Source organism: Sorex araneus, chromosome X (genome assembly GCF_027595985.1).
Source record: "Sorex araneus isolate mSorAra2 chromosome X, mSorAra2.pri, whole genome shotgun sequence".
Lineage (NCBI taxonomy): Eukaryota > Metazoa > Chordata > Mammalia > Eulipotyphla > Soricidae > Sorex > Sorex araneus.
In genome coordinates this window covers 370356479-370369309 of record NC_073313.1, presented here as the reverse complement: position 1 = coordinate 370369309, position 12831 = coordinate 370356479, and the positions used below count along the sequence as shown (strand labels likewise).

The 12831-nt window shown below is 61.4% G+C and overlaps 1 protein-coding gene across 1 annotated transcript in view; it reads right to left on the bottom strand.

Annotated features, from left to right (window-relative positions):
* CRIM1 (cysteine rich transmembrane BMP regulator 1) overlaps window positions 1-6146 on the bottom strand; it is an 87553-nt gene extending 81407 nt beyond the window's left edge. Inside the window, exon 1 of the mRNA XM_055123052.1 lies at window positions 5448-6146. Coding sequence (XP_054979027.1) covers window positions 5448-5778 — 331 coding nt within the window. The 5' untranslated portion in view covers window positions 5779-6146. The remainder of the gene's footprint in view (window positions 1-5447) is intronic.
* Between the last annotated feature and the right edge of the window lie 6685 nt (window positions 6147-12831).

Below are 12831 nucleotides of genomic sequence, written 5' to 3'. Positions count from 1 at the left end.
GCCTCTCTGCTCCCACAGGGGTGTTGGGGGGAGGCAGGAGCAGACGCAGCGGCTGGGCTGTGCATCACGCTTGGCGGGTTCTTCCCCACGGCACAGCCCCTTGAGCTCCACAGCCACTTCGAGGGGCCAAAAGGGTGGTCCCCCGCATCCGCTCGGCCCGGGGTCCGGTGGGACCCCCCTAGATGGGGAGGTCACTGGAGCTTCAGGCTCACTGGCAGGGCGGGGGGTACACGCACAGGACCTCCTGCCCCCAGAGGCCGCCCTGGTCCCTGGGCCTTCCGGAAAGTGCCGCCCAGGACCGGGCAAGCCTCCGTGGCCACGCAGGCTTCCTCACCGCAACCCCTGGTGGGGAAACTGAGGCTCCCAATTAGGCCCCGCTGAAGAAGCACTGAGCAGACGCAGAGCAGATGCACTGGCAGCACCCCTGGGCACAGGGAGGGGAGGGCAGGGGAGGGGAGAGCAGGGCAGCACACGTGGGGGGTGCTGCAAAGAGCAGGGGAGAGGGCTGGCCAGGGCTGGCGGGCAGGTGAGCCTGGACCATCCCTCAGCACTCCTCGGCCATGGAGCACCGTCCAACTCACGGGGACGCAGAATCTTCCAGAAAAGGGGCATGACTGGCTAAGGCGGGGCTGTGAGGAACCCCTCAGGTCCACGATGCGGTTGCTTCCGAGAGTTCCTGGTCGCGCGCTCGGGAACTGGTCCCGAGCCCCACACTCAGTTCCCCGGGGGGAGGGGGGAGGGGCCGGAGTCAGCTGGCCCCGAGGTCATGCCAGCGCCCAAGAGCCAAGTTTCACCACTTCTACCATGTGCTGTCCCCCTACCCCCCGCAGCTCCTTCCCTCTCGCACCCCAAGGGCCCAGAAAGAAGCCAGTTCCGCAGGGGGGGTGGGGAGCCCCCCCCAGGCATCAGGGGCCCCTGTCAGGGTTGTCCCTGTGGGCTTCTGAGCTCCTCCCCTCTCTGGGGGGGTGTGGCCGTAGACTCACCACCCTCCATGTTGTGCCCCCGCTCCTGCAGGCAGTTGGCCGGGTGGGGGGAGCCCCAGGAAGGACCCACCTGCCCGGGAATTCACTCGTCCAGTGCTCCTGGATGGCCAAGGCCACTGGACAGGGAGAAAAGGGCAGGTCCAGGGGAGCCTGAGGCTCTGAGCCTAGCGGGCAGGGCCACTACCTGGAGCGAAGGGCCTCTCCTGGTGGCACTGGGGTGGCACCAAGGAACCCGGGTGCCCAGAGACTCTCCTGAGAAGTCGCTCACACGGAACCCAACCCCCAGAGTCTAGCCAGCAGGCAGCTGTCCCCCAAACACCGGACGGGACAACGGGGCGAGACGGGGAGACGCCGAGAGGGGAACTCGCCCTCCGGAGGAAGCCTGGTCGCCCACGCCGCGGGGTGAGGACCCGCCAAGCGAGACCACACAGAGCATCCCCCCAGCACACGGACACCGTCTGCTCACACGGCCCGTGCTGCACTGGGGCCACCTCTGCCGCCACCGAAGGCCACTCGTCGCCAGCCCACAGACCGGGGACACCTGGGCTGGCCTCACTCCCGGCCTCCACCTTCCAGCCTCGCTCCTCCCCTCAGTCCCGACGGGTACGACGGGGCAGGGCGGGGCTCGGACACCCCCTTTCCGCCCAGTGGACCTGGGGGTCCCTGCCGAGTGGCTCCCTGTGCCCGACAGCCCCCAGGTTCCCGTGCTGCCCGTGGCCGCCCCTGCCCGGGAGGCCGCCCTGACCCCTCGCTCTCGGGCGCCCTCGCCCACACCCACATTTTTCAGGAATTTCCCAATTAATGTCTGGAATGTGTTTTGGACGCTTCTTCAAAAGATGACAGAGCCGGCCCGAGATGCCGTCAGCACTTGTCCCCTCTCCCGTCCGCCGTCCGGCGGCCCGGCCACCCCGCCCCTCGCTGGGGGTGGGCAGAGGGGCCACCTGATGTTCTCCCACCACTGATCTGTTCGCAACTGTCCGGCCCGGTCCCCGGGCTCCTGTGGCCCATGTCTCATGCGACAGGAGCATATGGGCTAGTGGCCGCGAAGAGCCTGGACCGCGGCCATTCCTGCCCATGTGGGGGGGGTCACAGCAGGCCTGGCGGCCGGCCGGGACAGGGCCTGGCCGGGGCCGGGAGGACTCCGGGAGGCAGACACCACGGCGAAGGTCACGGCGCACTGTCATCTGTCTCGGTGCCCACACAGCCTCAGCGCGTCCTGTCAATATTTACTCTGGGGAGGAACTAATTATTTCCGTGTTTACTCGCGGAGCTTTCGCTTCCCACCCCCATGGTGGCCAGGCCAGGCCGTCCGTCACGGCTCTCTGGCCCCGGGCAGCTACTCTCCGCGACACTGGGGAGCAGGAAGCCCCCAGGCCCTCCCGTGCCGTCCCCTGCCCTGTCCAGCTCAAGCGCCCACGGCCAACTGGGTCCCACGCCCCACAGCCGGGAGAGGCACCCCGCACGTGCACTGCACCCCCTCTGCTCCCCGTCCTGGGGGTCTGCGGCTCGGCACCTCCAACCACTGAAACGCTTCCACCGAGAGCTGCCACCTGCGCCAAGTGTCCTTCACCTCCTAGTGACGGGAGTCCTCCTGCTGCCCATGGGAAGTGGGAGCCAACGGAGCACAACAGGGTGAAAGGACGCGGCAGGTGTCCCCGAGACCACTGTGGATGTGGGTGAAGCCCCACTCGGAGCCGAGTTCCAGAAAAATGGACCCCCGCCCCCCGCCCCAGTAGCACGCCTAGGGGGAGCAGGAGGCCTGTGCCCGGGACGAGGCTTGGCACCAAGCTGCAGGCCCAGGAGCCAAATGCTGCCACATGCACGACTGGTGCACTCAAGCCACCACCAGCCTGTGGCTTCTCCGACACGCAGCTGCCCACATCCGGGAGGTAACACCTGTCCAGCTCAAGCGGACGATCGCAGTCCCGGCTGAGTCCCGGCCTCACCCCCTACTTGCGAAAGGCGGCCTTCCCGTCCCATCGCAACACTGCCTTGGCCAAGCCGTGCCAGGGGTCTCAGCCCCACCTCCCACGGGGCTCTCCCACGCTGGCCTCTTACAAGGGGGCAGGGGAGCAGATCAGAGAAGGGGCTGAGGGTCCCTGCGCCCGGCTCCCCGCGTGGGTTTGGAGACGCACTGAGGTCTCCAACAAGTGTAAGGAGTAATCGAATCCAGAGGCACTTAGAACTCCCGCCCTCCCCAGCACCCCCCCTCCGCCCCCCTGCAGAAAGATGCTGGGCAGAAATCCAAGCGCGCGTCACACGGCAAGGGACCAGGGAAGCAGGCTCCAGCGCGTGGACCTTTCAGGAAACTGCTGCTCTCAGGGTCTGGGGCACGCGGAGTCCAGGTCACGGGCACTCAGTGCTCGTGGCCAGCGCTGACATGGGCGGGGCACCGGAAACCCACCGCAGTGAGCTGGAAGTCCCAAGGCCCTGTCCTGTGGGGGCTAGAAACTCTGCGGCCCCGACCCCGCGTATACCAAGCCGGCCGGGACGAGCGCGCCGTCGGTAAGCCGGCACTCGGAACACGCAGCTCGTATTTAAATTATGTCATCGAAAGCAGGTCAATGAGTCATGGTAATATTTCAATACCAGGCAATATGTTTCTCGGGGTAGCCAATTAAATAAGTTTGGGGAAGAATTTTCATTAACAGATACAACCAGTAGGGGTCATTTTAGTGCAAAAATTGCAGCAAAGGAAACTCCAGCCTGAACAAAAATCTATCAGTTCCCACTCCTAGCCCCTGTGCTAATGCATTCAGTGAGCAATTTTCTGAATAAGAAAGATGAAAACTGGGGGTGGGGGGGCGGCGCACACTGACCACTGAGAAATTTCTCATGAAAGTCACAAGAACCGCAACCAAAGAACAGGAGCAACTGGGCCCCTGCGAGCTCTCGGCCGGTAAGCCAAGCCTCTCGCATTCTTACACAGGCTACTCACGCCTATTTTTCCACAAACCCCGCAGCAGAGAGAAAATATGTGCATTGTTCCACACACGTCTAAGCATATCCCTTCCCTCCTGAGGGAGCCCGGCCCTCCCGAGGCGGCTGAACTGCTGCTTTTTAGAATTCTACAGAGCACGCCGAGAACCACGCTGCGCACCCCCAATTCTGGGGGAGCTGGAGACACGCTGCTCAATGAAAGCTCAGTGAAAGCTCGCCAGAGAAAGCAGAGACGGAAGCCAGGCAGTAAACACTCCCCACCCTGCGCATGAAGCGTCCCGAAGAAAAAGGGGGGGGGAGAGCTGGTCTCACCGGGGCAACAGAACCCCAACCTTCTGGGCCAGAAGGCCGGCTGGATGCAGCCGGAACCTACTTCCCCGAAATCCATCAGCATCACATGGGCTACACTCGGCAGGCAGGAGTTTCCTTCCACGGAAACGCATCAGGAAGAGCCCAGGGAAGTGTTACAATGTCTCCACCTCCCCGGCCCACACTTTCCGCGGCGTGCAACCTTGTTTTCACGTTGGTTTCGGATACTTGGCGGATTCCCGCGGGCTGAGGAAGTGCCCTCGGCCTCTCCAGGGAGCCGGGTTCAAAGACCCCCGCGCTCACTCGGAATCCCCAAGGCAGACACGAAACCCGCCGGGAAGGGACCTCCGGGGGCCGCGAGCCCGTGACCCGGTGGGACTGGGCCGGGGGCGCGGGCTTGTGCGCCGCGCACACACCCAGGCGTCACGCCCCTACCCACTGGCGGTCCCCGCGCCGTCCCCGGGAGATGCGCCCCCGCCCCCCCCCCCCAGCCTCGCTCACACTCCCCAGAGCCGCCGGAACGCTAGGAGGTACTCCCCACCCCCAGAAATAAAGGAGTGTGCGCATTTGGGGGAGAGCACTGCACGTTCTCTCGGGAGCCCCATTTTATCCTGCGGGAGGCTCTCGGCACCATCGGTCCACACATACGCGGCTCCTTCCAGCCCGGGGGGTCCGCGGCAGCCGCCCACCTACGGCACCAGCACCCGCTCGGGGCCGTGTCCATCGACCACAAAGGCTCGCGGCCTCTCTGAACCCCGAAACCTGGAGGGCGAGCTCCCCTCCACCCCCTCGCTCCGGCGGCTCTCTCCAGGGCCCCCCTCCCATCCGATCTGGGTCTGGCCCCCGAGGTCAGTGTCCCCCCTCGCGGTCCAGGCCCGAAGCAGGGCGCCGCGCCCGGCAACGCGCGGGGACCTGATCTGCAACGGCTGCCACTAATGGTCCAGAAGCAACTTTTCCCTCCCGGGTGCCGGCGCCCACCCCACCCCGCCCCCTCCATGGTGGGTGGGGGGAGCCTTTGACCGCTTCCAATCGGCCGATAAATGAGTAACCCGGGTCCGTCACTGCCCCGGGGCTGACAGACGCCCGAGCCCGGGCTGATTTATACGCGGAGGCGCCGCGAGGCAGCGCGCCCGGGGAGAGCCCGGCCCCGCGCCCCGCCGCGCCCCGCGCCCGCCCCGGACCCCCGCCGCGGCCCCGGGGGGGGGGCGGCCGTACCTTCGCAGACGCCCACTTCGTACTCGGTGATGGAGTCGCCGTGCAGCGGGGGCCGGATGACACAGCGCAGCCCGCGGTCGCAGGCGCCGTGCAGCCCGTAGGCGCCGCCGCAGCTCTCGTTGCGCTGCCGGGCGCACATGTAGCAGCAGCCGCAGACGCCCTGCACGATGCTCCCGGGGCAGCTGCGCGGCTCCTCGCACTTGGACTCGTCGCAGGGCAGGCAGACGAGCGCGCGGGTGCCCGAGCGCGCCAGCAGCAGCAGCAGCGCCAGCAGCGAGGCCAGGGGGTGCCCGCAGCCGGCCAGCCCCCTGCCCCCCGCCACCAAGTCCATCCTCCTGCGCCGCCGCCGCCTCCTCGTCGCAGCCGGGCCGGGAGCGGGGCGGGCGCCCTCCCCCGCGCGGGGCACCCGCCGCCCGCGGTCGTCGCCGCCCCCGCTCGGGGGCCCCCCGGGCCGCGCCGACCCCGCGCCCGCGAGCGCCGCCGCCTCCGCCTCCTCCCGGGAAGGGCGGGAGGGGAGGGGGGGCAAAAAGGCAAAGGGGGCAAAAAAAGTTTCCTCCCGGCGGCTCCGGTTCGCCCCAAACTTCTGGCGGCGGCGGCGGCGGCGGCGGCGCGGCCGGGCCGGCGCGGCTTCCGGAGCCTCCGAGCGGGCGCCTGGCGCAGCCCCGGCTCCGCGACGTCCGCCCTGCGCGCCCCGCGCGCCCCGCTCCTGCGCGGCTCCTCGGGCGCTTGTTTATGGCAGGAGCCCGGCCGCCGCGCCGCGCCCTCCCCTCCTACCTCATCCCGGCCGCGCCCCCCCGCGCCGCGCGCCGCTCATTGGCCGGCGCCCCGGCCCCGCCCCGCCCCGGCCCGGGGCCCCGCCCACGCGCCCCGCCCACGCCCGCCGGCCGGGCGGCCCGTCCTCCCCGCATGCCTCCTCCCTGCACGCTTCCTCCCCGCCCCTCCTCCCGCCCCCTCCTCCTCCCTCTCCCCCGCCCCTCCTCCCGCCCCTCCGCCTCCTCCCGCTCCCCGCCCCTCCTCCCCTCTCCCCCGCCCCCTCCTCCTCCCCCTCCTCCTCCCTCTCCCCCGCCCCCTCCTCCCCCTCCTCGCCCTCCCCGTCCCCTGCCCGGCGCCTCGCGCCCCCCCGCCCGCGCCTCCCCGCAGGAGCTGCTGCGACTCCCGAGTGGCGTCCCGGGCCAAGAGCGTCCCCCCGCCCCCTGGGCAGGGACGCCCCCCTCCCAAGCCCGCGGGGACCCCCCCCGGAAAAGGCCGGCAGTGCCCCGGGAGCTCCGCGGCTGGCCGGGAATCCATCTTCCACTCCCCGCCGGGAAATGGACTTTGGCAAAGACGGTCTCGAGGGGAGCCCGGGGCGCAGCCGCCGGCCGATTCATGAAGTGCTTGGAACGCGGGCGCGGGGGGCCCGGGCTGCGGCTCGCGGGGGCCCCTCGGGGCGCGCGTCCGGCGAGGGGCGGGGCGGGAGGGTCTCCAGGGTCCGCACCCCGGGGCAGGTGTGGGGGGTGCCGGAAAGGGGCGCAGCACGGAGAGCCGGGCTTGACCTGACCTAGCCCTGCCCCCTGCCCCCTCCCGGCCCGGCCTCCCCCCCCCACGAAGGCGGGCTTTCCCGTGCCCTCCTGGGGAGTCACGCGTGCCCGGAGCCGTCCAGGGCAGTCCCAAGACAAGGCACGGGGGCCCGGTGGGAACAGCAGAGGCTGTAACCCAGAATGGCCCCCACCCCCGCCCCCCATCCCCCGGACCAGGCTTGCGCCCCAGAGTCAGTAAAATGCCAGCAATCCCCCCCGAAGGGACATGGGTCAGCGGAAAAATGACGCGGGCAGGTGTGGAGGTGGGCACGGCCCGAGCGGCTGCCAAGTGGACGGCGGGCTGGTGACTAATGAAGCCGAAGTTCATGCAGCAGGGGCTGAGAAAAGAAACAAAGATGCCTTTGAAATCCTCTGTTTGCGGAACAAATTTATGCTTCTTATAAATATTTTGGTTTAACCACTCCGCCTGAAACCAAAAAGTCCGAGTCACCAGTGGAATATTCGCAGGCCCTGGCATCAGAAAGCCCAGCACTTCCCCAGGCCTGTGTCTCTGTGCCCAGGAGGGCAGCGGCTCGTTAATTAGCGCTGGTCTGATAGTGCGGGGAAACTGTTCGGCAGGCCCAGAGGTCTCCAGCACATCCTTACAGGGGCTATGAAGCGTTCCTGGGATGAGTAACTTCCAAGGATGGCCTGAGAGGGTTCCTGCACCATGCGGAACCGTTCTGGTCACCTCCCAAGGCCCTCCTGCCCCAAAGGGTCCACAACGCAGAACTGTTTCAAAACGCACCAAGTTTCCTTCTAGCCAGATTCAACAGAAATAAAATACAGCCCAGTAAACATTCTTTCTTGGAGCCCAACAAGGCAGCCGTGGGATTGGCCAAAAAGCTGTCATCATTTGCGCTGTGTTAAAAGGCCTTTTCTGCGCTTACAGAGAAGGTTATCTATATTTCTGTTCAAAGGCAAGTAGAAAGACATTATTAAAATGTAGCAGATAACATTGTAGGCCCCAACAGGAAGAGCCAAGGTCAGGTGGGGGGGGCGTGGAGAAAGCAGGATTAGGAAAACCACAGTCATTTGAAAAAAAGATGGCAGCTCTCATTGTCCAGGACCTGCTTTCTTTCTTTCTTTCTTTCTTTCTTTCTTTCTTTCTTTCTTTCTTTCTTTCTTTCTTTCTTTCTTTCTTTCTTTCTTTCTTTCTTTCTTTCTTTCTTTCTTTCTTTTTTTGCTTTTTGGGTCACACCCGGCCATGCACAGGGGTTACTCCTGTTTCTGCACTCAGGAATTACTCCTGGCAGTGCTCAGGTAACCATATGGGATGCTGGGATTCGAACCCGGGTTGCCACGTGCATGGCAAACGCCCTACCCACTGTGCTATCGCTCCAGCCCAGGACCTGCTTTCTTGGTTTGTGTTTTTATTATTATTTTTTCCCCCAGTCAATATAGTAACAGTTGGGAAAATTTCCAGAGTGGACCCAGGAAAAAGCTGGAGGTCACCATCCATCTTCGCTGGCACCCGCAGAGGTAGAATCGTCTGCCAAGAGACAGACTCACACTCCCCGGAGGAATTCAAGTCAGGCTTTGAGAGGACCCGGGAGATGCTCAGGCGCTGATGGATGTGTCAGCTCAGAAAATTCAAGTTACGCGTGGGCCCTGGCCACGGGACTCCTAGAGAAGCAGAGGCCCAAACAGGAAGTGCTGCTCAAAGCCTGTGACCGGGCTTTCCCGGGCTCTGGCAGATCCGAGCCGGGCAGGGACCCCGCGGCGGCGTCTCTAGCCTCAGCACGAGCTCAGAGCTCAGACGCAGGACTCGGTGGCTTCTGGAATCCAGGAAGGACTCTGAAGTGGGCAGAAGCCTGGGGATGAGCCTGAAGCGCAAACACAAAAGAATTCCCTCCTTAGGGCCCAGACGAAGAATGGCAGAGAGACCCTGGGCAGGGGGAACCGCCCAGGTGGGTGCCCGGAGGACAAAGTGGCTCTCGAGGGATGCGCAGATCAGGCCCTTAGTCAGGTTTAATGCCCCTCCACCCCGGGAGCTCGCTTGAGCCTATTCCCTTATGGACTCCAGCGCTTTGCCAGGGCCTCTGCTGGTCCTTTTTATCCTGTCTCGTCGGAGATCTTCCCACAGCTGAGTGCCTGGCTCCCTGGAGGCACAGAGGCCAGGACTCACGCGGAGGCCAGGGCTTAGAGGGATGCATCCCTCAGAGAGTCGAAGGAGAGAAGAATTGCAGAGACATTTGGACGTGGTCACCTGGGACCTCTCTCCCTTGGGGGCAGTGATGCCTCGGACATCAGGCGGCTTCCAAACTGGACCCAGAAGCACCCTCACGCTCAGACCGGGGGTCCGGGGAAGGGCACCTCTGATTGGGGGCTGCGTGGAAGAAGAGAGAGTGCGCCCTCTATCGGCCTGTGGGGGCTTGGCGGGTGGTGTTGCCCGAGCGTTGGAGAGGTGGGAATTCCACAGGCGCCCTCTGGCCTCCCAGAGAGTGGGAAGGAAGGCTGCTGGCCACTCCCGGGCTGGGGTCTCCGCCTCTCGAGGGACCCGCTGCCCGCCCTGCTGAGGGAGAAGGCGGGGAGCACGTTGCCTCTGAATCTGGCGTTCCCCCCCACACTGGGAGATCTCACTCTTGTCTGCAGAGCGGGAAGACGTCTCCCCCAGGCGGGCCCAGGACCATCATCCTGGCTCAGCCCCCTCCCGCAGCTTGTTAGCAGCTGGGGTGGGGGCGGGGGCAGGGGGGGACGCTTTGCCTTCAGCGCTGCTGGAACCATGTTGGAGATAAAGGGCTGTGGGGTTGGGGGGAGGCTCTTATTTGGGGGTTCAGTCATCAGAGCATCAGATCTTTGGCTCTGGGTGGGGGGCCGGGGTTGTCTTTCACCTCCTAGTCCCTCTTCTTAATAAGTGGTTCCTGTCTAACGTTCCCACCTGTGGATGGCAGCTGTCCCAGTGTTCCCAGCGGGTCCCGAGGCAAAGCACCTGCTGCAGGCTGCGCTGTGTGCACCTCTCTGTCTGTCTGTCTGTCTGTCTGTCTGATCTCTCCTCTCTCTGTCTCACCTCCCCCCCTCTCTCTTTCTCTCTCCCTCTGCCTCGTCTCCCTCTCTCTCTATCTGTCTCTCTCTCCTCTCTCTGTGCACAAGCGGTATCTATCCTTTCGCAATCCGTTTCCTCCTTTGTCAATGGAAACCAGACGGGTGCCAGTGCGGGGCGGGGGGGCGGGTTGTGGGGGCAAACAGACAGCGGCCGTCTTCTGTTTGCTGGTTCGAGTCCTTCTGTCTCCTGGAGTTTGCCGCCCGAGCTGGCATCCCTGGCTGTGTGCTAGCTCGCCACCACTGGAGCAGCGAACATCTGTCGCCTGGCTGGCTTGCCTTCCCCACGCCCCCTGTTTCTGTTGGCCCCGCCTCCGCAGCTGTGCCCCCCCCCCCTCCCCACTACCTTGGGCTGGTGGGAACCACCAAGTCTCAGAGCCAGGAGTACGAGGGCTGCGTTTGGACTCATTCCTCTTCTGCCTCAAGGCCTTGAGGAAGTTTATTTAGCTTCCTCCTGCTGCATGTTGGGTAATGTTGAATTTGCTTTTCTTTTCCATTGTAGTGTGTGTGTGTGTGTGTGTGTGTGTGTGTGTGTGTGTGTGTGTGTGTGTGTGTGTGTAGGAGGCGCGGGGGTGGGGGGAAAGTGAATTTAAAATTGTTGACCTCTGATGACATCTCTCCTGTCCACTTTCCTAGCTGGCACTTGAAGAGTTAAAATAGTAGCCAGTGGATGTCCCCCCCCCACAAAATGGAAGTAAGTTACCTTGGCTTTACAATGATTGAACCACATCTATTTAAGTAGCGTGAATATGGGTATTTACCAGTTACCTGGGTGTGTTACCGCACCTGATCCTTACGGTAACCTGATCTGTAGGTTTATAATTACCTGCACTCCACTGGTGGGGGAACGGGGACTAGAGAGTTTAAATAAAGTGTCCAATGTCATACTGACTTGAGAGGAGAAATTTTGAGTCAAACCCAGGCAGTATGGAATCTGCATTAGGCAATAAATACTCCTCATATCTGTTGTGCTTTTGGGGGGCCTGTTGGAGAGTTTGAATGTAATGAGAAAACTACACAACTTCAAAGAGAAAGAAAAGCAACTCTTAAAGCCACTAACTGCGTTTGTGGGTTCTCTTGAGCGTTTCTGGGTAAGGTATAGGCTCTGCAGAGAGGTATGTTCTCTGACCTCTGCTGACTTTCTTTTTTTCTTACTTTTGGAGGTCACACCCAGCAGTGCTCAGGTCTGAGTCCTGGCTCTGCGCTCAGGAATAACCCCTGGTGGGGTTCGGACCATATGGGATGCCGGGGATTGAACCTGGGTTGGCTGCATTGCAAGGCAAACACCCTCCGTGCTGTACTGTCACCCTGGCTCTGGCCTCGGGGACTTTCTTACTTACACAAGCACATGGTTTTTGATCTTTAGGGTCAGTAACTATAATCCTTTCAACAGTGAGTGGAATTTCACTGACTAGGGGGACCATCTTATATTTAATAGGAGGAAGTCAGGGGGAGGATATGGCATTTTACTGCTGCATATAGACCTTCAATGCGTACTTAATTTTCAGCGTTTTCCTCTGGCAAATCCCTAAAGTGGAATTCTTTTTTTTTTAAAAAAATTTATTTATTTTTAATTAGTGAATCACCATGAGGGTACAGTTACAGATTTATACATTTTTGTGCTCATGTTTCCCCCATACAAAGTTTGAGAACCCATCCCTTCACCAGTGCCCATTCTCCACCACCGGTACACCCAACATCCCTCCCCCCCTCCCCAGTCCCGTCTCCACCCACCCCACCCTGCCACTGTGGCAGGGCATTTCCTTTTGTTCTCTCTCTCATTAGGTGTTGTGGTTTGCAATAGAGGTGTTTAGTGGCCACTGTGTTCAGTCACTAGACCACATTCAGCCCGCATCACCTTTCCCCCGCATGGCCTCCGACCGCATTATACTTGGTGATCCCTTCTCTGAGTTGCCCTCTCCCCAGAATGTGAGGCCAGCTTCCAAGCCATGGAGTCAACCTCCTGGTACTTATTTCTACTATTCTTCTATTCTTGGGTGTTAGTCTCCTACTCTGTTATTCTATACTAAAGTGGAATTCTTCATTGTGGCTCCCAATAGGTCCCTTTGAGCAGACTCGCTACGCTGCCTTTCGGAATCTTGCTCTCTGTACATCCCTCAACCTCCGGTAAAAGACCTCCTGTCTTCCATGCAGACGCTCTTAAAACCCTCTCCAGTTGTTTGAAAAGAATCCAACATCTGGCAGCTGAGTTTTTTTGTTTGTTTGTTTGTTTTGTTTTGTTTTAACCTTAAACTGGTTTCACATTCACAATTTCATCAGCTCCTTAAAAATGTCCAAGAGTTTTTTAGGTACTGGCTGTGAACCACCAAATATTTTAACCTGACAAATGACCAAATCGTGTCATTTGGCAAATTGTACAGAGTGTGATTTTAGGGGAAAATCTTCCTTTTTTTGCAATTGCTGAAAGGGAAAATCCTCCTTTCAGCAATTGCAAAAAAGAAAAAAAATTCTCTCAAGGAAGAAGTGCCTTCACAAAACCAAATCATTTATTCATGGAAAGAATCAATGATTGAGACACCCCCACCCTCACCACAGCCCCTGCTCTCTGCCTCCTCCCACCTAAAAGGTGAGTCAATTTTAATTGATAATCTGGGCTTCCAAGTGTCTGGGGAGAAAGAAAGTGTAAAATTGAAAAGAGGGATCTACTTGGGATTACAGAAAAAAGAGGAATTTGTCCCCATTAAGTGCCACCCCCCCTCCAACTTCTTTGTCTCTGCAGTTTTCTGTCTTACCATGTGGGACCAACAGCTTGGAGATTCAAAGAT